This window comes from Rhea pennata, chromosome 4 (genome assembly GCF_028389875.1).
Source record: "Rhea pennata isolate bPtePen1 chromosome 4, bPtePen1.pri, whole genome shotgun sequence".
Lineage (NCBI taxonomy): Eukaryota > Metazoa > Chordata > Aves > Rheiformes > Rheidae > Rhea > Rhea pennata.
Genome location: NC_084666.1, coordinates 34,484,797 through 34,509,661, shown reverse-complemented (window position 1 = coordinate 34,509,661; position 24,865 = coordinate 34,484,797). Strand labels below are relative to the sequence as shown.

The following is a 24,865-nucleotide window of genomic DNA, read 5'->3' as shown; positions in this document are numbered from 1 at the left end:
ATCTTTTTCCTCAGATGTTATTTTGATGACAGATACACTTCCCTGGAGTACAAAATATTAATAAATACTCTTTGATGTCTTGGAACACTCCTAAAAGGCTTTATTTGTGTACGACCTACTTTCTTGAGAAGTCTCTCTCATTCTTTGAAAGCAATTTGTCTTAATTAACCTCCAGACATAAACCCTGGGAGATTATAATTTATCTGTGCAGTAAAACAGTTCTTAACAACCCACATCCACAGGTGACTTGCACTGTCTGGAAGATATCAGGATGATGTTCTATAGGGGTATCCCACCTGCACACGCTATTTCCCCAAATTAACCCCCCCACAAAATACCAAAGCATGAAACTTGGAGTGTTCAGATTACCTGAGTTGGTGATTTTTTATCCTGCAGGTTTGGCCGCACACTCCTAAAGCCTTTTGCTGTAAGAGATGAACTGCTAGTGTCTCCATTCAGTGTCTCTCTACTTCCATCATTATATGATCTCCAAGCTTTTTGTGAGGAAAAAAAGAATCAGGCCAATTTTTTTGATTAGTAGATCTATATAATGCTATCATCAAAAGAAATGTAGCTATTAAACAAACCATGGAAATGTTTGGCTATTACACAACCAACATTGCTGCTGATATCATCAAAGAAGTTATGAGAAAAAGCTTAACACTGCCACTTTTATTTTTTAAATTAAGAAAACTCAAGGATTGCCAAGGCTATTAGCAGCAGTTTTAATTCTCTCCACAGCACTCACACATAAATGAATTTTAAGCCTTAAGGTCATTTTGAAATTTTGTTGTTTCAGCCCTTGTAATAACGCAGGCTAAGAAACTTTCACAGATGAATTCTTCAATTTCACAGCTGTGTCATAGATTTTGAAAAGTATCCCAGCTCATGTAGAGGTATCTGGTCATGGTGATTTCATGACAATACCTGATTAATTGTTCCAAAAATGTTGTGTCCTATTTCCAAATCTGAGTGACACTTCCATTTCCCAGCCAACCAACTATATTTTCTCTTTATCATTTAAGCTGAAGAGACCTCAAGACATTCTTCAAATATATAGAGGAAGATACCATCCTGCCTCAGCCAAGTTACAGATGTGAAGACAAAATATTGAAAGATGGTGAGAAAAGAGACACATATGTGAGCAGGCTGCTCAGTGGGGTGGGTACAACACAAACGCCTAGGCAAGAGACTAAATACGAAATAGTAAGTACCACTGAAGGTAAAGGTGGCAAATCAGCACTTGGTATCTTATAAAACTTACTTTCTGACAAAATGCTACTGCATCACACAAAATGCTGCTTCTCAAATAACACCTGAATTTGAGGTCTTAACTATCTGTAATTACTATTACAAATTTAATGACACTTTCCTTAAAGAGTGTACATACATGGAGGAATGGAATCGAATAAATAAAAGATTATTATAATTCATCCACTTACAAAGCAATTACATTGGTATTACATGGATGCATAAAGAACAGTGCTTTACTTACCTGAATCTGGAGACTGAGATTCAGACCCTAAAAGAGAAACATCCAATATTAATTTGTGTTAGAAATAGAAACATTGATGAAAAGGATGACAAACAACACTCTTAATCATGGAACTGCACCTTGCATCTAGTTCTGAGTTCCTTGCTCATGAATACTTTGTGGTGTCTTAACATGGAGCTAAGTTCACAGGGCCATTTCTATAACAGATATTTACAACAGGAAAACAATTTGACTCAATATTCAGTGATCTGAGTGAGGAGACATGCTTACTTCTATTTACTGTTCTTTTGCCATGACTCTGCAGATAAAGTATCAAATCTAATTTCATCACTGTGATCTAGTGCACATGTTAATATAACATTGGGAAAACTGGAAAACATCTGTAAATCATCAAGTATATCTTTGTTTTTTGTATTTTTTTAAAAAAATAATTAAACCATTGATCTAAACATAAGTAATCATTGTGAGTTGTGGGCTAATTAAAAATTAGGTGGGTTACAGGAACCCCACTAGGAATTAGATACCTACATATATATATATATATATATATATGTATGTATGTGTGTGTGTATACATATACACACACCTATATATATATACACATGTGTATATACACATATATTTTGTTTATATATGTATGTATCTGTATTTTATCTGTATATATGTATCTGTATTTTTACAGACTGCAGTAGCTATGGTTACCAAAATAATCTACCTATGAAACCAAAGAGTATCTCTGAGACTTTGCAATGGTGAAATGGGAGGGGGAAAAAAAGAAAGAAAGAAAATAAAAAAGAAAAAAATCTATATTCCTCCTCTCCCCCATCTCCAGCTGCCTATACAGAAGTATTCATAGAAGCATATCTTGCAAGTGCATCATCACTCAGTTTACTGTGTATTACAGCCAAACATATTTCAGAAACCCTTTTAAAGGCACTGGTATAATTGCAACTGTAAAAATTAATCTTGTGAAACAGTACTTTCACAGTCTCAAAACGTCCGACTTTCCAAATGAAGACAAATCCCCTCTTCCCAGCAAATTTCTTTGGATTACACAGCTTGAAAAAGACTGTATAACATATAGGAGTTCAGTGTTCCTTCTGTTACCTAAATATGCCTTAGAATATTATGCTGTAGATAGCCAGTGTTTATTGCACGATTAATTTCTACAGAAGGTTAGTGTGTTATCTCTGGCAGCCAATATTTGCTGGTTTTTATAGTAAATGCTGTGATTTATTGCCATTTTAGTATCAGAAAAATACCATTCCTTTAAGGTCAGCTGGAAAGACTTAATTCAAACCAAGAAGGATGCCTACAGATTTTCTCGGGGTCCCCCACCAGAATGCAATTCGCAGGTTTTCTCTGCCAGTCCAAAGCAAAAGACAGAACTTGTCTGACTACCCATATAGGATAGATTTGTGCTTTTTAAGATTTCTTAATATAATATTATTAAAAGAATCTAAAATTACAACATTTCTAAACAAGCTTAAAATCATTTTAAAGGAGAACTAATCTAATCCACTCAGATACTAGTCATAATAGCACTAGTCATCGCTCCCTTTAAATGCAAAAAACCCCAAGACACTAACAGGCTTGCACCATATGCTAAAATGATAAAAAACCTGTGACAAGAGTTGCTATGAAACAAAAATCTCATGTTTTCTAAAGTTTATATACACTAATCCCAATGACACTTCTACTGTCCTTAGAGTAGCAACCAAATTTGTTCCATAAATTCCAACAGAATTTTTATTCCTGTGGATTACTCATATACTTGAAAAGATCTAGACTTTATTTTGCAACCATTTTCTGACTCATTCCTCTTCCCATATTGTACTTGTTTGGAGTGAACATTTAGTGTTCAGATTGGTGCAGCCAGAGAGAAAACAAGAGCATCGGAGAACTAAGTAACAGACCTGTCAGCAGAACAGAAAATCTGGTTACCCTTCTCCTCCTTGCAGAGTAATATTGCAGAAGTACATAACGGTACAGAAAGCCATTCAGGAGTAGTATATCGCTGGTTAGTTGTTATACCTGAAGCCAGCAGGTTTGGAGAACTTTGAACTCTCTTCACAGCTGTTAACGTGACAGACATGGCAGCACGTTTGCGAGCACACCCACCGCTATCTGGAAGCACAAAACAACACAAACACCAGCCCCGGACAAAGGAGCAAGCACATGCAACGTATCACACAGTGTGAGATAGGCCAAACAGACATGAAAATAAACATGCAGCTAGGGAACTGCTGCAGGTGCACGTCAATCTGCAAAATTCACAGATTAGCAGAATAACCTTTCACAAGCTTTAAATGCAATAAATCCCACAGAAAATAAGTAAGGAAAGCAAATGTTTGATGCTTAATCCACTGAGAAAATACATACATTCTGGTGCCTGCAAGACTGGCTATTTGTAGCTAATTACTCAGAACAAACAATTAATCAAGATGAAGGATTAAACGTTCCAGAGTGATATTAATCAGTAATCTGCAAATCACTTCGCTGTATGCATTAGAAAGACACCATTCATAAATTAAGCTTATGTTTTACTGGCTGACAGAGTGCTTCTGTGCCTTTCCTTGCACCCTTAAACTCAAGGAACAAAAGTGCTACGAATGGCATGCGCTCTTTTGGTTTGGTGGAACACCCTTTTTCTCCCTCTTTTTTATCTAATGGAAAATAAACACATGTATAGCTGGAACCCAACAATATCCTGAGAGAATAATTAGAAATCAAAATCTAAAATCACAGCGAACAACACGGAACATACAGAATCTTCCTCCACAGCACCTGGGGCTTGCATGTCTCTCTGCTTTCTTCACTCTGCACTCCTCTTCCACTTGGAGCTGACATGCTGTCTTTAATGGCACTTTGTCTTTGCTATTATCAGCAGGTAGCTTTCCCACAATTTAGCTTTTTAGCAACACTGCCATAATTACAAAAGCATGGTAATATTCTCCCCGAGTCTATTTAACTAGAATATTTTTCTGGTGTTCAATGTAAGAATCATAATTTTAATTTTCATACTCAGTAGTACTGAGATTTCACGTAAGCCACCACTTAAGTCAAGGAGAACCGCAACCATCATAAAGGTCCTTACAGTTTTTGGATGTGTCCTATAGAACACAGTTTTAGGAACATGAAGTTTTATAAAATTATGCTTAAGGGAGATCTGTTAGTGGAAAGCATTACCTATCATAGCAGTAATCTGAGCCATAGGGACACATTTAATCCACATCTCTGAGAGGAGTCAGCTCCTGGGATCTCTTGTTCATTCCAATATTCCCCTGAAAAAGCAGGGCGCATGGCCACAGTTCCTGTGGGATGTGCATTAAGTAGTTGTTCATGTTGACAAATATCTGAGTCATTGCCCTAAGTGTGAGCAGTTCTAAAATCACTGCCAATTCTTAGTCTCGAGGCAAAGGCCAAGTGACTTCTGCTAGTAATACACTAAAGCTATACTTTACTTACTTACTTACTTACTTAATTACTGGTATGGAACATGTGAAACAAAGGCAACTGTTACCAAATCTGTGTATTTGTTTCATTTTGCTTACATAAATATAGTCTAGTAGTAGTAATTAAAGCCACATGTTCCATTCCTTTATTTTTCCCTCTACTGACATAATGCAGCAGAGATTTGATGATTTATTGATACTAAGTTTTCCTTCTTACACAAATATTTCCAGACTTGAACAGCATATTTTATTTGATTAATACAAGCTACTAGACACACAATTTTGTTATATTGTCATGTATTTCAGTCAAATAAAGTATTACTTTATCTGCATTTTTCTAGAACTGTTTTCCTGAATTTCAGAATAGAGAAACTGAGGTGGGAGGAAGGGACTAGTAAGTAGAGAATCATGGCAGGAAAACAAAAAAGTGTTGCTAATGTTCATCCAAAATCAGGTGCACCTTATGAACACATCTTGTAAAAGAAGAATGAACCCGATACAAATATTCCCTCATTAGAACTTTAAGAAATTCTATTTTAATTCTGATTTAAGGAATTAATTTCTGATGTAAATAATTGAGTCAGAGAGTTTTATACTTAGTAGACCCATTATCTAGCAAAGTGTTCAGCATGGCCTCATACAGGAGCAAAAACAGACATTACAATTGACTGTGTATGTATATGCATAGAACACTTACTCCTGTATATTGAAGCCCATACACAAGCCTGTACCTGCATTAGCATTCTCACTAACAATCTGAACAAATGATAATGAAAGGGAGTGAACTAGCACTGAATTGAGACGTAACTGCAAAAATACACCATACATAGTTGTGCAAAACATCTAGCAAAATACAAATGTGCTTGTGTGCAAGTATTTATGCATCTGGACTCTGCCTTCCGATCTTTGTTCAGGTCAGGCTTAATACTAATGCTGAAGACAGAAAGAGAGGCCAAATTAAAGATTATCTTTGCATTTTATTTTGAAACTACAAACCATTAGTATTGCACAACTGTTATTCTATGAGCAAATGAGGATTTGCAAGACTTTAATCCATCTAAAATGCTTGGAAATATTTTTTAAAAAGTGGTACATGTGCATATGTGCATGCCGATGTGCGCACACACACACCCCTGTCCACATCCTCTATCCTTTTTACATCTCTTGTTATAGATAATGAATTATTCAGAGATGAGAGTAATGTATTCCTAGGCATTGTTTTGAGATCTGTTATTGCATGCAAACCTTAAATGATTCAGAATATGAAGCTGGGCAATAATTCACAATCAAAACAGCTGCCTAAAATGCACATCTGGCACAAACCAGGACCTACTATGATACATACCCTTTTGCAAACCCTATATACTCCAATCAAACCAGGAAAGACAAATAAGCACACTTAGCAGGTATTGCAAAAGCGAAAGGGAGAAAGGGGAGGTAAGAATTGCCAGGGGACATATCTTTCTGACATCGCCTTGCAAAGCAAAGAGCATATAAGTACAAATTCCCTTTCCTGAATGCTAGATCAATGGAGCAAATTCACCTGTAGTGAAATAACAGAAAGGAGCCAAGTGCCAGCATAAAATAAACATCTGCTGACAGGAAAAGATAAGTAGGTGGTGTCAGCTTGCGCCACAGCTAGGAGTATGTGCAAATTTGCATATGTATCAGACCACTCTCCAGGGTTTTGCTCTGGATGCTCTCTTCCTTTCACTAGTTCACTGTTGGCTCCTCTCCATTTGCTGACTCCCCTCCTACAGTCGCCTCTATTCAGCCTGTCTCCTTCCTCCTTCATTCATTTTGTTATGCTCCACAAGCGCTTGAAAGTGCTTAAACTCCTTCCACCCAAATCCACAATTCCAACAGCTGCTCCCACTACAGACAGCATCACCCTAAGTGAGCTGTGTCTCTCCTCAACCAGTCTTTGCAGGCAGCGGCACAGAGATTCCTAGAAGATTCCTTCTCTGTGCTCGTACAGGCTCGATTATTGGTCAAGTCCTGCTCCAAATCAGAATGGAGGCAATTCAAACCACCAATTTATTTTAGGAAGCTTTTTTTTTTTTTTTTTTTTTTTAAAAAAAAAAAAAACAAAACAAAACACTATTTCAGAGTGTCAGTTAAGCCAGTAGCATAAACTGCAGAATTGGCACAGATGACAGGACGGTGACCTTCTGTGAAGAGGTAAGAATGAGCAATCAGTGGGTAGGAACCTTTTAAATAGGCTCTTACAGTTAAAAGAAAAGGAAAACAGTACCCGAACAAAATGTTTGCTGATGATTATTCTGTCTGCTGTACTTGTGAACGGTATCATTCTCCCCTTTTGCCTGCACCATGATTTCGAATTCCAGGGTCTTTAGACTAAGGAGATTCTATCCTACTGACAATTTGCATTCTGACTACGTAGGGGAACCTAATATTACTCTGTTACTTGATGCTGCTAAATTACAATAAATAATGATTTTAAAACATTTTTTTTTGGTAGGAGAAGGCTTGACTAATCAAGCCCATATAATTTGCTATGGTGATCTAAAAATGACTTCACAATCAATTCAGGCACGGTGCAGGGACCCAACAATTTCTATTCTAGTCTCCCAGACAAAATATAACAGATTAGTCCCTCTGATGACTTACATTAATAATTTTAACAAACATAAAATAACTACAGCCTCCCCGAACTGCATATCTTTTCATCCTTGGTTGCTCTTTATGTGCTTCATTTGCTGCAAAGAGCTCACTTGTTTAATCATTTAAAAATTAGATGCATTTATCAGGCACTATCAGGGTGAAACTCTGGCCAAATATATTTATGGATTGACACTAAGAATCTGGTTTTGCATATTAGCTTATATCTATTTATTATTCCTCAGTGCAGGTACTTCATACCCAACATCAGCTTTGCATGCATATATATAATATGAGCATTAAGCACATTTACCCCAGGCTGTAATCTCAAGTGAACTTCACAGACAGCTCAACTTTTTTTTGACTTAGTTTCTGAAAATGTCTCATGATGATAATGATGCTCATGAAACAGGCAAAGCGCTTGAAGATTTGCAGATGAAAAGCCTTATATTTCCAAATATTCTTCTGCTAATGGCTGCTTAGGCTGGGTTTAGAAAGGCACATGTGCTATTAGGCTACTATTTTTAAATTGTGACACAATTTGAACACCAAAAGGAACTATGAGCCAAAGTGCCTTTGGTACTTCTGAAAACCACCCCTGTAGCTTATGTCTATTTCCCTGCTTTTGCAAACATGTTTAGGGGCCTTCAGCTGTTGAATTTTCCTTCCTAACATGTAGTACAAAATTAACATCAAATGCTAAAAAATCCCTCCCATATATGGTAGAGTAATGAAAACCAAAGCTCTTCAAAACATTTCTCTGTAGACAAAAATATCTTCCGCAGGGCTGGCTGAGACAGACTGCCAAGTCTGCAGCCACAAGGAACACTGGATTAGAAGAGCCCTCTCTAAGCAGTAGACTTACTTACATTTTCTTTTTAAATCTCCATATGCACCAGTCTACTAGCTTTGCCCCTTCAACTGATACTGGCATTAAACTAGAGTACTCATTTAACTGTAACACACCTGCCAAATCAATAAAATCTGATAAAATCCAATTCCTATTATAAAGCCGCAAAATATCCCCAGATTTGAAAGGACTGCTACATTCATTTTATGTCCAAAACCAACACATTGTAGAAAAAGATAAGAACCAACTAGACCAAACAACATGCAAATCAGCTTTCATTTAAGTCGTATTCTTCCTTAGTAAATTGATACTTAGACAACAGATAGGTGCAAGATGTTCACTCTATGCTCTGCTTCCTGGAGGAAGCAATCTACATCAATAGAACTGATATGAAATACCGCTTTTTTTGGTCAATACCTGCTTTTAGCATTGCTGGCATGTCAGTATCAAGCGTATACAAGAAGAAAACAGTGGTTTTGGATGTGTATGTGCACAGTAGCTTCAAATTCAGCTTACAGTCATGGTATCTTTTGGTAACTGTAGAACATTATAGGTGTGTTCAGGTCTTTGGCTGGGTTTTCAAGTCTCTTGTGTGATCAGAAGAGTCAGTCATTCAGACACATGGTTGACTTAAAACTTGTGTCTACTTCTCTTGAGTATTTCTACCTCACATGAGAAATCTCAGTGCAATGTGGAACAATAAAATCATGCCTCAGAGCTCCAGTAATACAAACTGGTAATTTAAATCGCTGACGCTGAATCTGCATTTTTTCAAAGTACAAGCGATAAAATGACATCTATCATATTTTAACTCACTCATAAGATTGCAATGCACAATCTAATTATAGTTAAATGTGTGATGATTTGCTGAGTTACTTCTGAAATTACAGTTCTACTAAGTAAGGAGTTTTTCACTACTACCTTAATTACCCAGACTGACATGTTGATGAAAGAAGTCTTCGCTAAAAATACAACAGAGCTCATTTTGAATAGTATTTCAGTAAATGTAATCCCTATCAAAACTTTGTGCAGCTCCTTCCCCACTACCCCAGTTAGTGTCTGTGAGAGACGAGAACCACCAAAACTGTGGGGGAAAAAAGCCAGACTCAACTAAGACACCTTGTTTATCCTGCTTACCGTTGTATTTACAAATGCAGTAGTTTCAAATGAGTAAATACGTATTTTAACTTAGCATAAGAAATCTGTATGAGATCCTGGTCCTCCTGAATTACGGCCATTATCTGAGATGATGGGAAGCTGGGAAGCCTAATTAACGCAGAAGTGTATAAAATAGCAAACTCTTCCATGGGAGACCTGACTCCAGGGATTGAGAGCGCGCTGCTGAAGCGCCAGAACTGGCTTCACAGCTAGTTCAGGCCCTGCAAAATATATTTTGCTTTTTTCAAGTTGTCATGGAAGCAGCAACGGCCCTACAGGTGCAGCACTCGGGTCCGTAATAAAGTCTATTAGCTTGGAGAGTGTGTGTATTTCTCTTCGTGTGCCACAGTTAACCTGCAAACTGGACAGTTCTCCTATGAAGCAGGAGGAGTTGACTCTAACTGTGAATTGGCACTAGCCGTGAACCAGGCTGCTCTCCAAAGGCCTCTTCCCACTTCCAGCACGGCCAGCTGCGCTGCTTACTGACTTCAGCGATTCAGGATCAAGTACTAGTACATTGTCACAGACCGTTTTGATGGCTTTCTGTAGTGTACAGGACCTCATTTGATCAATGCTATGATACTCCTATCACAGCAGTCTGAGTGAAACTACAAATGCCATAAATATTAAACAGTTATTCTCTTCTGGTTACGCAAATGTAGCTAATAACATAGGCCAGTACTTGCACGCCCTTTAATTTAGTTACAGTTGAGAACAGAAATAAAGTATTTCAAAGCACAGGGGCTTTTTCTGAAGAAAATCTGATGTTTTAACATCACTTTTCCATAGCTTTCACATCACCGCACAACATATTTTTACGTAAACCATACACATACAAAACTTACACACATAATTTATAGCTTAAACACAGAAAGCTAAACATGCATGTATATTTTATATAGCCATATATATTCATACATATAAAAACATGTATGCAAATTTTATATATGGAGTACACAAAAGCATGTAACCAGACAAACTAAAAAAAAAATGGTTAATTTAACTTTATCTCCAAACTATGTATAATCTGTTCATGAACATTCACATAAATTTGGGACCTTCCTGGCTTATTCAACAGTATATAAGAATAAATAAAAATCTCGCAGAAGCAGCATACCTGTATTCATTTTGACCCTGGAGGATTTGCTATAAAAGTCTTCAGATTTCCTGCAGAAAATAAAACGATCTATTAATTTGCACAAGACAAGAGTACGGGGTACAAAATGGCAGCAGGATTTTTCAGAGGGGTGGAGAATCGATGTCATACAAACGACAGTCCTATTTTAACACAGCTTTAATTAAATTGGCACCACTTGTCCCTCCAAAGTTAAAAATGAGCTGTCGTTTCCATTATAAGCAACTCTATTTTGAAGTGTTTAGTACCTCTGCTATGAACATTTGCTCAGGGATTAAAAAGCAGTGATTTGTTTTTTTGTCTTAAAACTATGAACTAGAATGAACTTTGGTACAGGAATTTGGAAATATCTTTAAAGGCCGCTTATAGGCTTTATCCATCTTTTATGCAAACAAAGATATAAGGAGTAAGCCTCTAACATTTTTCAAACAATCAAAGCTTTTTGCTTTTTTCACAGGTTATAAGAAAGACGTATGGTTATGTTCACCCAGCAGTTTAACGTGTTTCTGCAGACCCTGAGACTGTGACTGCTGCTCGTGCTATTGCCAAGCCCGGAATCGGGGCCTCTTCCAGCCCCGCGGGGATCCATTTCGAAGGCTGCAATGGACTTAACAGGTGAGGAATCAAGTCACCACACTCGGCTCCCAAATCCCTCTTTGTGCTTTCTGAAGGGTAACATTTTGCATCAAAATAAATGAAAATTACATTAACCTAAAAAGCATACATAACTTGAATCTCTTTACTTAGGTATCCCAACGCTACACAGTACTTACAAACAAGCAAACAGCAACAAAACAAAACAAGCTACGACCGCGGAGAAAGCAGGACATCCTGTACCCAGAGGCTGCTCTAACCTACTGAGGTGTATCACAGGACAAACTAGGAAAGTATTTTCCCTTCCACTGCCAGGTTACGTTACAGCTTTATCTTAGGATCAGACTCTTTGATCTCTCTCCTGTTCAGCCTCTTTGAGCTATTGCAGGCGCATAAAGGGAGGTGGGAGGGAAGGATGAAATACGCACAAAAGGTTTCCAAATACTACCACTAGTAAAAATGCCACAGACTGCGTGCAGCACACTAGCAGCCCTTGGCCGTGTCACACACGCACTGGCTGCTCTAATTTGCCTTAGTGAATGGGTAGATACACTGAAGGCCAAAAAACTGATGGGTAAAAAAGAGGTCTTTCTCTCCCTGCGCTGTTCCCTCATCCAGTACAATATAAAACAAATGGATAATTAGAACTTTTGAAGTAATAATGCTTTTCTTTAATCCATTTTAACATTTTAAAAAAATATAACACTGCACAACTATGTTGGAATAAGTTGGAACATACACACAGGGACCTTGTTTCTAACAGGAGACTCACGATACTAACGTTTAAAACAAACAGGAATAAAATACCAATGCAGAATTCCGGCAAAACTCAACAGCAACCCTGGACTGACTACACCTCTGAAGTTATAACTGAATTACTGTATTTTCTCCTATTGACAATCAGGCCCAATACTCTGCTGCTTGGAAAACTTCCATACTGGTTAGTGATAAATTATAATCCTGAACTGGAAGTAATTAGCTGAACTCTGCTGTTACTCAAAGTCAGTCTGGGGACCAAAAGGACCCACGTTAAAAAAACTCTTACCTAAGAGCTATGGAAATAGATAAGGGGTGGTAAATAAAGTCTTATTATATTTATGCTGTAGCTGCCAGTAAATCACCTTTGAGAATTTCCAAGAGACTGTTTAAAGCAAATGCACTCTATTTTGTTTGTTTTTGATCAATTTTCTTTGACTGTATCTTTAAATTTGCTTAACAGCTACAAATTATTCTTAACGCCTCTTTCTGGAATGTTTTCAGGCTGCTAGAGCCCACACCATTTTCAAGCCTTCCTTTAGCTTGGAACTGAATCACTGATGATACCAAAAAAAAACAAGCTACAAAATACATTACATTTACTTCCAGAAAAGAGCCACATACAGAATGCTTGGAACATTGCACTGCCAAAATAATTTCTAGCAGGTGGCCTCAACATACTTACATAGTGTGCTTAATTCTTGCTCAAGGCTTAACAGACAAAACTTGGTTTTAGTACAACTTTGTTTTCCACAGGAACTGTTCTATCTGGACAGCTTACACTGTATTGCTGATGCTCGGAGAGGGATTGCGTACAAGCCACTACCATTTATACTTCATCTCGTTTTGCAAAAGAACAAATTAGTCTTGCATAACTGAAAAGCATGCACATATATATGGCAATATCAATTGCAACCACCCAAACAGGCAGCCTTGCATTTTAACAAACTGCCAGAGCTCATCTGAGATGGTTTGAAATTCTATGCTGGCGAAGAACTGCAGTAGTATTCAAACACTTAATGACGCTAGCAGTAGGACAGAAAGAAATGCAGTGAACTCAGTCAGATGTCTGAAAGCATTTTACTCAACAGCATTTCAAGAAACCTTCAAGAGTCTTACTTCAAGAAATTGGGGGGAGGGAAAGAAAAGAAAAACAAATTCCATTTGCTTTGTACTTCTGTGCCTACTTCCTGAAAACTGTTCTGTGTGAATGACTTTGTAGATGGCTCTAAAACAGATCCCTGAGACAGGTGACATGGATTTTCCATGCAAGTCTCTACTGACCAAAAAGAGTATCTAGTGACCAGCCTAGACAGGATAGCTGGCTTTAGGTAGCTAACACCACAGGGGAAGGAATGCCCATGACTACAGTGCAGCCACAAAGTGCTCCTGGCACCCAGCAGTTTGCAAGATCAGAGCTTGCTCTTCTCATTTGGGTCAGGCAGGTTTTCTGCCAAGCTCATACCTGACCTTAAATGATGAGGGAAAGGAACGCTGAGTTTGTTGACTACAGTAGCATGTCTGCTTTCACAGAGGAAGATCTAGAGTAATCTTCAGGGCTTCAACAACTGCCTTCAGTTGGCAGAAGTAATGGAGTGGGAAAAAAATGATTGCACTAATGTGCAAAAATGGGTCTGTTCAGCTGAATACAGCTGCAGTCACCACTGGTATAGTTTCTCTAAATTCATAAGATGTATTGCTCTGTTATTCCTTGATAACTCCCTATTTCTTACCACAAAGAGATCACCTCAGCTCAGGAATACTTGGCACTCTAAGAGATCACTGAAAACCTTTGTGGGAACATCACTGACACCAGTTCTATTTTCTCAAAAGAGACTGTGATAGCTAGTTGAAATTGCCTCTTCTGTTCCTAAAAGTCCTGAACTGTGGGGTAACTGTAGGGAGCCATTCTGTCACCCCTTCTGTTCCACATTCATATGGAGCTATAAAAAGGGTTAGTGAGAAGTCACGAAAATTTGTGCCACCCCCGGTATATTCATGAATGCAAGCTGCATTTCTCTACTTCTAGAGCTTTAATTCCATTACTGATGAGACCTTAGAGCACCTGGAGACCTGAGGTAAGAGCTCCAACATCCAGCTAAACAAACGTGAGCAAGTACCTTGTGAATCAAGGCCTAAAAGAGCAGTGACATGCTATCATCTGCTCACACTTCACGGAAAGCGCTAAGCTCATTATTGTTGATAATCATAACATCTATAGCTAGAGGTTGTCAGAAGTTAGAATTATTTTTCATGTATAATTCTGGAAAAAACTGGGGGAGTAAAGGAAAAGAGGAGATTTTATTTTTTGGGGAGTACATCCAGAAACACTGACAATTAACATGGCAGCTAAATTCCTAAATTAAAACATTGAAAATTCCTCAATACTATATAGAAATATCAGATCAAAATCCTCCACCTCATGGATAATTTTCAGGAGTTTTCCAGCTCCTGCTCTGTGGCTAGGAGTCTGAACACCTTTGAAATAGCAGCCTTGCTAGCTGTGTTGGTAACCCAATGTGCAAATCCTGGAAACTAGCTGCCTCCTTTCTTAAACTGTTTTTTCTGAAAGGCTGTTGAGAAACAAGGTAGTATGTTACCTTGTTTGGCAAACTTTGAATCAGAGCATTTGGCCTATTGTTTCACTTTCAAAAAATCCTATCAGTTTCCAAACTGACTGTGTCTGAAAACATTTTTGACTTGCTCTACTTAATATAGTCAGAGTTTGGAAGAAGCTTAAAGGCAAAATTTATTACCGCACACACACACACTCACCAGTAGTTTATTACAAACATTCTTGGTGCTGGGCACTAGGGTAAATTGCAAGTTTGACTGACTAGAACCAACTAAATATTTTCCTTTTGTATTCAACACAACATTCATAAGATGACAGAGATCAACTAAATAGTTAATGGAATAATGATTTTTTTAAAAATAGATTCAAAGTTATGTTATTTACCCCCTTGCCCTGTCACCAAAAGTAGTATAAAAATGAGATCAAAATTTTGTTTTTATGCTAGTTATTTATATTCATTGTTAAGCAGGGAGAACCATGTAGAACTGACATCAGAACAGGACACTACTGCACTATGTTATTTAAAAAAAAGCCAAAACTTTCAACATTAGATTTTAGTGCAGGTACGTGCTCACAGGATTGCAAAGTGAGTTCCTAATGTTTAGCTCCTCTCCCCGCCATATCGTTCAGAATTGTGTTTGAGAAGTGAATTTAGAGGATCATATTTTCCACATTGCCAAATGTGACTTACTCCTAAAAGACTTTCTTCAATGACTTCCTACCTACAGCTGAAGCCTGTAAACTCTGCCTAAGCAGAGGCAATGAGGAAACTTCAACATTAATGTCCACAGACATGATCTGAAGGGAAAAATAAAAACAAACTGATTTTATGGCACACACACAGTACCTGGAACTTATTAGATGTTTCCTCAGTCATTCTGAAGGCTTTTTTAAAAAATCAAGTAAACTTTCTTGTTTGCAGATGCACAAAAGAGCCCTTGTCTGGCCAGCCAAAGCCTAGACAGGAAATTCTAGTTGCCACAGGCATCTATCTATGCACTGCTTCACCCTGGGCTCAGTGGTAGCAAAGTAGTTCTGCTCAGTTAGACACAGATGCATAAAAGATCTCAACACCTAGATCTCCAGAAGACAGGAGTCTTTACTGGGCATCCCTAGCTCAATACTCCAGTATACACAACTCCTGCCGTCAATTTTCACCCTACTGGCTAGCACTACATAGTACCTTGTTCAATACATAAGCTTTCTAAATCATTCTTTGGAAACATGGAAACTATAGACTGAACAGCCATCAGGAGCCAAATCAGGACATGCCAGTCTTTTTACCATTATCAGGGTCCCTGTCTTTTAGGTAATGCAGCATTTAGCTTATGTGCCCAGAACTCACCTTACTGTCAACCTTTTAGACATTCTTTAAAATTTTTACTCCAAATCTATCTCCAGGAAGACTTAAATAAAAATGGCATCATACACCTAATTTTCTATCTTCATCAAGACATAAACCCCAGGTAGCATTAGAGCTATGCTCCTGTTCAGAATGCATTATGTGATGGTTACATTTGTGTTCATTAGCTCTCTGCAATTAAGAAAAACATTACAAACATAACAAAATTATTTTCATTGTTCGTTTCCAGTATTTTTCAAATTAGTAGTCACTTACAAGTTTCAAGTATCATCAATAACTGGCATTGGCAATTCCCATATTTATACAGCACAGTAAATAATGCATTCCTGCTTCTTTCTACAGGCTACGGAACATGTAAGAATTTGAGACTAAACATGCATAAACCTCCATCTAAATTTCTTCCAATGGGTATCTAGGGGTCTTTTTTTTCCATGAGTCCACACCACTCCCATTAGAATCAGTGAGAATAGTGTTTACTCATGAAAAAAAAAATCCTTTCCTATTCTTTCCTCTTTTTTTTTTCCTTTTAAATATAAAACAGACTTCCCTTAATTACTGTAAGATAATGTTATATCTATTTAACAGAGTTAGACCAATGTGCAGGGTGACATAAGACTCCATAATATATTCTTAGCCAGTATGCTGAAGTAGCAGGATTTTTTTTAAAAAAAACTTTTTTTTTTTTAGTAACATGCTCATAAAGACAAAAATAAAACTTGTGCAACTTACAAGATGAACTAACATATTCACTGTAATATTTTAATCCTTGTTATTTTCTAAGATGTAAACCTAATGGGATCACACTGTGTAAGTTGCAGTGCTCTGAACAAGTACTTAAAACTTTTGGCCAATTTTAGTGAAGTTTAACAGAGAAGCAGAGGTCTCAAAAAAATTAAACGCCTACAAGTTCTGCGAGAAATTCCTACGTCAAAGGCCATATCAAAGCCCGACTGAGTGATATATCCTAGCACTATTAGATATAAGTGAAACGGGAAGGAAGGTTCTGGAGGCTGATAACTAACGTAGTTTGAACTCAAAGAGCTGCCTTAGTGTGATTCATTTCAGAAGAGCGTGTCTACGTTAGCAAGCAGAGTGAAATTCTGCAGTAAAACAGCAGGTGCTGAAGTCTGTCATCCAACCAAGGGCTGATCTTAGATCGGCTCTATGCAGTTCTGGTGGACTGAGCTCCCCTTGGCAGAGGGACCATGCCAGCCACTCTCCTTGAGCCCATCCTGCAGTTTAGGTTTGCTGGTGGATATGTGGGCCTGCACTGTGAACCCACTCCGTGATGCCAGCTGAAGCACAGTAAAATGGGGCATGATCAGAACATCTTCGTTCAGATTAGCAGCACAGGTCTGAAGCAAAAGCTAAAGCAGACTTATCCGCTGTCAGTCTGAACAGACATCAAGCTTTCTCGGTTCTGCTGCTCAGGGAATGCCTTGCAGCACTTCGACGCTGTATACTGACACATATCAGACTCCAGCAACAAAAAGATCAAGTGATAGGTAAGCAGCATTACACTCAAGTACCAACCAATAAGCTCCATCACGGACCACGGATGTCTTTGGGAACGAGACTCTCTCAGTTTCTGTTCATGTTCGATCTGTAGTACCTAAATGGCAGACAGCATTTAGATGCTTTAAAGTAGCTCAAATGCTATGAACTTCTATCTTCCCTCCTGTCAAGCTCATTAAAACCCCAAATCATGTTAAAATGATTTATTTTGGCCTGCTTTATCCCATGATATTTGTCTAATTATTAGCTTTCCCCCTCATTTCTGAAAAATCTTAGTGGTGTTTAGCACAAGTATAGTCCTGTTCAAGGGTTTACCTGCTTACAGGAAAGTATTTAGTAGCAGTGATACCATGTGCTCTCAAAACACAGGAAAAAAATCATTATATACAATACATGAAAGACTGAACAACTAGCTTTGCAAGCTTATTTGCATCCTTTACTAATACTATATTTTACACTTTCCCAAAGTGCATAATCACCAATTTTCATTTCAAATACCTTTACCTCCCCTCCCCCGACACATTATACACCTCAAAATAATACAACTTCCACTCTTTACACTAGTAAGAGCAGTGTGCAGTCTACTGGTTTCATACCTTATAAAGTCCTACATGCTTCAGTGTTATTTAAAGCAAAATAGCTAGTATTCTTGCCTAGTATAAATAGCCAAAGAATGACTAACAATTATAGCTGGTAGCACAGCTAAGCTCACATTACTAAAAGCTGTGGATACTAGTTACCTGTACTCACTAAGTGGGTACATTCAGAAGTCCTAGAGGTCTGACTCATTTTTAAAGACTGGATGGTTATCTTTTTCTCTCCATCTCAATTTTTAATTCCTCACCAGCACCTTTTGGGTGTCTGTTTAACACACCCTTTACTGACCTAGACCAAGTGATACACAGCATAATATTGAAATTCACAAAGGTTAAACTCAGTGATATAATTTGGAATAACAAAGAGAGAAAGAGAAGTCATATCCAAAGGCTCACCCTTCACAAACTTGGGAAGAAAAAGCGATTTTTAATTTGGGAAGAGACTACAGTAACTGTTAGAGCTAGAAAGAAAACAAGAAAGACCGTGAGAAACCTGAAAGATAATCCCTGATATCCAACAGGCTGATGACTGACTTAAAAGCAAACACGAAGTAACTATGAATACCCTAAAGGGGACATGAAGAAAAAAAGATAACAGTTCTTCTCCATATGGCTCTCAAGCAACTGCACAATGAAATTATACTAAGTTGTCAATGTATTTTACTAAAACATATTGAAGGGTTTTCCCACTACTGAGAATCAGTAATAGAAGTTAATTAACTTATGTAAGCTATAGCTTCTTGTCTGGTGATTTAAATTCCAAAGGTGGCCAGCTCTGGCACTCTAGATGACTGCAGAGATCACAGTAGGTACTGACCATCAAGTAGGAGTCACCAAAATAACCTGGAAAGCTGCTGAGAGCCATTGGGAAAACAAACAAGCAGGCAAAAAAAACCAAAAAAAAAAAAACCAAAAAAACAAAACAAAACAAAACAAAAAAAACCAGAAACCCCAGTCTTAGGGAAATCAGTTTCTGCTGCATAGCATGAGAAAGACATTTTCAGGCCCTGAACTGATAGTTGTCAAAACCTGTTCCCATCTTGCCTAGTTAAGCTCTGTTTCTGTTTGTGGAGGGGATCTCATGAAGCAGGTACAGTATTAAACAATGATACAACAAATAAGCTTAGTTTAGTTGTCTGGGATGCACACCTGTAGCCATGCCTGAATGGCCAGGTTCACAAGCTAATCAAATCAAATCAACCTGCACACCTAACAATCAGCATAGGACTTCATTTTTATGAATTTCAACCATTTTCACGTCATTTTTAATCCTTCAATGACATTTCATGGACAGAATTGGAACACTGCTTTGAGTAGTCTTACATACTCTGAGGCTTCCTTAAGCCAGATGCTACTTGGTGTAGTAGCTTATCCCCTATAACAGGGCACTAAACACGGCTTCTATACCTGGCTCTGTCATTGGCTTTCGATATATCATTTCACTTTCTGTGCCTAGCTTTCTCTTATCCTCTTTTGTCACTTTAGGAGGGGACTGTCTCCTCTCATCTGTTCCGGCAGATACAGATGATGGGATCACAGTCTCTAAGATGCATCCCATCCCCAGTGGGCAGAAGGTGCTTCCGACCAACACCAATCAACACTGAATCTTTGTATTTTAATTGACTGCCTTCAACTTTTTTTTTTTCCTTCAAGATTACAGGTTCTTAGGAAAGGAGACTATTTCAGATCTGTTTACCTGTTTTTGTATGCCTCAAGGAAAAATGGGATGTCGGGCCTTGATTAGCACATATATGATAAGGGAAAGTAAAAACAAAACAAAACAAAAAACAACAACAACAACAAAACCCCCTAAACCCTACCGCTATAGCAAGCAAAAGCAACGTTAGGAAGTTACGAAATTTCAAGAGATCAGCCAAACCAAGAAAGAATCAGAGAACATGGGTTGCAGATACTTGGAATGACAGTCAAGTAAATAACAAAGAAAAAAATAACATATTGACGGATTTTCGGATTTTTTTTTTTTTTTGAAGTGTTGATCAAATACAAAGGAAATGTTTTAAGTTTCATTAATGGTACCTGTCTACCCCTCTGGTCACTGGATAAATGGTAGCTGCTAAGAGCTACCATCTTCAGAGAAGAGTTCATCTAACTCTTACCTATATAGTATAAGGTTTCTACTGCAAGAATGGTTATCCATGTAACCACTGTTACTTATTATATTTTATAAAGCTTATATTTTCTGCTTGAACATAACGTTTCTGTGAGGCCAAATTTACAATTACTCAATTTAACCTTACTAATCAAGGGACTGATTACATGCCCCCTACCCATTTATCTCCAGCAATTACAGATAATATATTTTAACTAATGGAGTAAAATATTAAATAATCCAGTAAAATATTTAATCATTGGTCACGCTATCTCATTACCTCTTTCTCAGTTCATGCTTTTATACACACTTAGATAAATATATTACTCTAATATCTGACTTTCTAGTCTGCTGAGAAAGCATCATATGATGCTATCACTCTGTTATTCTTGCTGCTCTTACAATGAGAAAGAAAATCGCTCAATACATTGGTTCAGGATTCCTAACAGTGAAGGTCAGGGACAAGATCATCCTTTATCAACACAAAATTGCCTCTTCTCAATTCTGTGCAACAACAGCAAGTTGCATAATAAATCATGCTGCGAGACATGCTGTGTATACATAATAACCTCAAGAAGGTTTAAATGGCATTCTTGTGCAGCGTGAAGAGGGCTTAAGTCACTGACCACACATTCTGCAAAATGAAAAGACTTGCCTTTAAGGAGTATTTGTAACTTATAGAAGTTTTTAAAACTAGCAAAACTCTCAGAGTATTATTCTAGTGAGGAAACGTGCTCAGGGACGATATATGCAGCATGTGCATATACGCACATATACGCCGACATACCTGTATCTATACCTGCAATCTATACACACATGTAATATTTTTAAAATTGCACTTGAAGAATTGTAATGGTGTAACAAAACTTTCAATTGCTTTAAAATGCCATATTTAAGTTGCCTGTATACAGCAAGAATGATGCCCGTCCTGTAAGGAGCTATACAGCGTCTGATGAAAGCTATATGCTGGATAATCATTTTTATTACGAGAAAGATTGGGTGACCGTACAGCATTGCAGAGCGGAGTCACAGAATGGTTGGGGTTGGAAGGGACCTCTGCAGGATCACCTAGTCCAACCCTCTTGCTTAAGCAAGGTCACACCTCCAGCACATTGCCCAGTTCATTGTATCCAGGCAGCTTTTGAATGTCTACAAGGAAGAAGACTCCACAACCTGAGCAACCTGTTCCAGTGTTCAGTCACTCTCACAGTAAAGAAGTTTTTCCTCATGTTCGGGCAGAACTGCCTATGTTTTGGTTTGTTTATTGTCTCTCATCCTGCCACTGGGCACCACTAAAAACAGTCTGATCCTGTCCTCTTTACACCCTCCCTTCAGATACTTACACACATCGACCAGATCTCCCCTCGGTCTTCTCTTCTCCAGGCTGAACAGGCCCAGCTCTCGCAGCCGTTCCTCATATGAGAGATACTCCAGTCCTTTAATCATCTTAGGAGTCCTCTGCTGGACTTACTCCAATAGTGCCATGTCTCTCTTGAATTGGGGAGCCCAGAACTGGATGCATACTCCAGATGAGGTCTCACCAGGGCTGAATAGAGGGGAAAGAAAACCTCCCTTGACTTGCTAGAAATGCTCTTCCTAATGCAGCCCAGGATACCATTGGCCTTCTTGACCACAAGGGCACTCTGCTGACTCATGGTCAAGCTGTTGTCCACCAGGACCCCATGCAGGATGAGCTGCTGGCCTGGCCACGCTGGGGTTTTCTGTGCTGTGACAGTGCGCAATACCCACTCTCACAGAAACTCTGTGCCAGAGGCAAAGATCCAGACTAATATTTAGTCTCCTATTTCATCCCCTACTACCATGTAATCTTTTTCAAGCAAATGAAAGGAGGATCCTAAAGAGCCTACAACAGACCACTTTCTTTACACAACCCTACCACTACATCCCATGAGCAAGTAGAGCCTGTGCTCTGGCTGAGGCCAGGCACAGTAAAAAGCAAAACTAGGATGAAATAATTGCATCTGTATAGTGGAAAAAAACTAAAGCAGTGCAGGTAGCTCTAATTATGGCAATTTCTGCTGTGCAACTTAATAATGTTAATGCAATTCTTTCTTACGTCACCTCCTAGATTTTCTTTTCCTCCAAAAGAAACAGAAAAATTCAGGAGTTTAATTGTCTGGCGTCATACCAACACTGAATCAGAGTTTTCTAAAATCACTGCACAAGCCTCCATCTTTTCAGCTAATGACTTTAGGCAACAGCAGCAAGCTTTGCGCTCGTAGCTATCAGCCCTAGATTCCTTCCTAGCTAGTCCTACCTTTATCCATTTAACTTACTTAAATCCCAGATTTATTGCCACTACTCTCCAAACTATGCCCCCTCTTCCCCTGCCAGAGGCAATTTGTCAGTCTGCTGCTCTTATTCCCTCAGTCTTCAAAAACCAGGCAGCCTTTCCCTCTTCAAAGATTGGTCTATAGGGGGTCTGAAAGAATACAAAACAGCCACCTTATTTTCAGCAGGCTCTAGCATTTATTGCAAAAGCAATTATACTAATAGTCCCACTCAGTCCCTACACTACCCTCAGCCCTCAAAAGCATTCAAGCACTCAAATCCAATTTTCTGTTCATGTGCAATGGGAATGAATCTTCAGAGACTGACTTTGTCAGCTCTCTACTGAACATCTGCAAGCAGATTTTTCAGTGGCATGCAAATTCTGGGTGGAGTTTTGTTATAGGAGGTAAAGTCACAATTATAATAAAGCTGTGTTTAAGTTTACGTCCATGTTCCAACCACCGAGACCATAACCTTGCTAAACTATAGGTCACACTTTTTAATGTGAGTCACATCTTCCAACTTTTGTCAAGCAACTCAAACCAGGATCTTAAAACAGGAAATGATGAATGGCTTCATTAATATTTGGTACTAACATGTGCACTCAAATGAAGTAATTTTAATCATGCAGTTCTATACCTAAGCTGCTTGAATTTTGAAGTTTGGAGACCAAGTTTCTTTCAATAGTATAATGACATATTGCCTGTTTTGCTTTCTTAACAACGGTGCACTTTTGGCAAGGGTATGTCCTCAGAGGTTGTAAAGCCAATAGAGATCCTCAATTGACTCTAAGTGGGTTTAAGACAAGTCCCCAGTGAAATGTTATTTCAGGGTTATCAGATTAGTTTAGATGTACCTGCAATTGTGGTTGTTCTAACACTGCCACAAATGCTATGCAGGGCTTCGCTGTTCCGCACGTAAGCATCACTCAACCGGCTCCGGGAGCGCTAGCACACGAGACTATCCGTTTCACAGAAACATGTAGATCAGGTCCATGCCTTGCTGTAACACCAACTACTCAACCTTAAGTGCAATATGAATAACAAAAAGGGGATAGATAACATATGGGAGTGTCACCGAATGTTTTCCTTCGTGAGTAAACCCCCTAGTTTACATAACAAAATTTGAGGACATAACTTTGAAAATTAACTTGGTATTTGTAATGTTTTAAAGCTGTTTTTACAGCATTTTTTTTTTGACTAGAGTAAGTGCTATTCCCTCAGCAGATGTTCTCAGTTCCCACACACTTAATTATAGTTTTATAACTACAGTCACCTACCAATACAGTGCACTGCAATGTGCCATTTTAAAAGCCACTTTCTTGCTCTTTAAATTATAGTACAGCTTAGGTCACAGCTGTTTTCAGCTGCACACCAGCCCAAACTCACGTGACAAGACGACAGCCTTTAGCTATACTTCATGTGAGTGCACACAGACACAAACATACTGGCACACTTATTTTGTGAATGTTGAGAAAAAAAATCATTAAGGTAAAAGACATTCCATGATCTTAATTAATATACTAGATGTTAAGTGGCATAAGAAATTACAGTAATTTTTCCCCTGAAGAGCTAGCCAAATAGCTTGAAAAATGGAAAATACTGTGAACAAATCTCACTATGAACGAATTAGAATTGGAAAGTTGGAGAAGGTTTTTCTTTTAAAAAAAAAACACCCAGACTTTCTTTACGTTGTCATTCATTTGTAACCTAAATAAATTCTATCTGTTTTTAATAAATCTAGTTGCTTAAAATAACCCACAAAACCTTATTTGGACAAATGAAGACATTGCCTTAAGTTCAGAGTTTTTTTTAGCACGAAGCTATCAACAGACAACACAGAGGGAGATACCAAGTGCACGGGGCATCAGTGGGCCAGGTCTAGATCCTCATTTGCTGCTTTCACTCCAAACAATTATGATTTGTAAATCAGATTCAAGCATTTCTTATACTGATGGGAGCAAGGTGAGCTTCAATGCCCTTACAGCAGACTTTTTCCACAGATGGAAAAGTAATGTGAAGATCTGCAGAGATGATCATTTTTATCCCAAAAGCCCTTAGCTTAAGTTTTTTACTGAATTGAGTATTACACATCCAGTAAGTAGTTTGTCAGAACTACAGCTTCAAATCATATACATAACTTTTCATTTTTATAATTAAGACAAATAATAAGAGTTAAGGTAGAGTTGCTACTATCAAAGGAAAGAATTAGATGCCTGCTACAGATTTATCCAACTTGCTGTGCATACACAATTCTCTTGTAAAAAACATACAGTGCTATAAAGTAAAAATTTCTGCATGAATACTAAGAAATGATCTTATTGTCCCCATGTAACACATGAAATTCAAA

General features: G+C 38.1%; 1 protein-coding gene across 20 annotated transcripts in view; it reads right to left on the bottom strand.

Annotated features, from left to right (window-relative positions):
* Positions 1 to 24,865, bottom strand: part of SORBS2 (sorbin and SH3 domain containing 2) — a 160,556-nt gene that overhangs the window by 73,344 nt on the left and 62,347 nt on the right. For 16 of the 20 annotated variants that reach the window (XM_062575686.1, XM_062575691.1, XM_062575695.1 and 13 more), the window contains exons 1-3: positions 4,685 to 4,724; positions 1,496 to 1,522; positions 370 to 494 (exon numbers count right to left, since the gene is read on the bottom strand). In XM_062575686.1, the coding sequence (XP_062431670.1) occupies positions 370 to 494; positions 1,496 to 1,522; positions 4,685 to 4,709 (177 nt within the window). In that variant the 5' untranslated portion in view covers positions 4,710 to 4,724. Of the gene's footprint in view, positions 1 to 369; positions 495 to 1,495; positions 1,523 to 4,684; positions 4,725 to 10,697; positions 10,748 to 17,536; positions 17,616 to 21,567; positions 21,771 to 24,865 lie in introns of those variants that run through there. The other 4 variants (XM_062575687.1, XM_062575690.1, XM_062575689.1 and 1 more) reach the window with 3 other exon arrangements.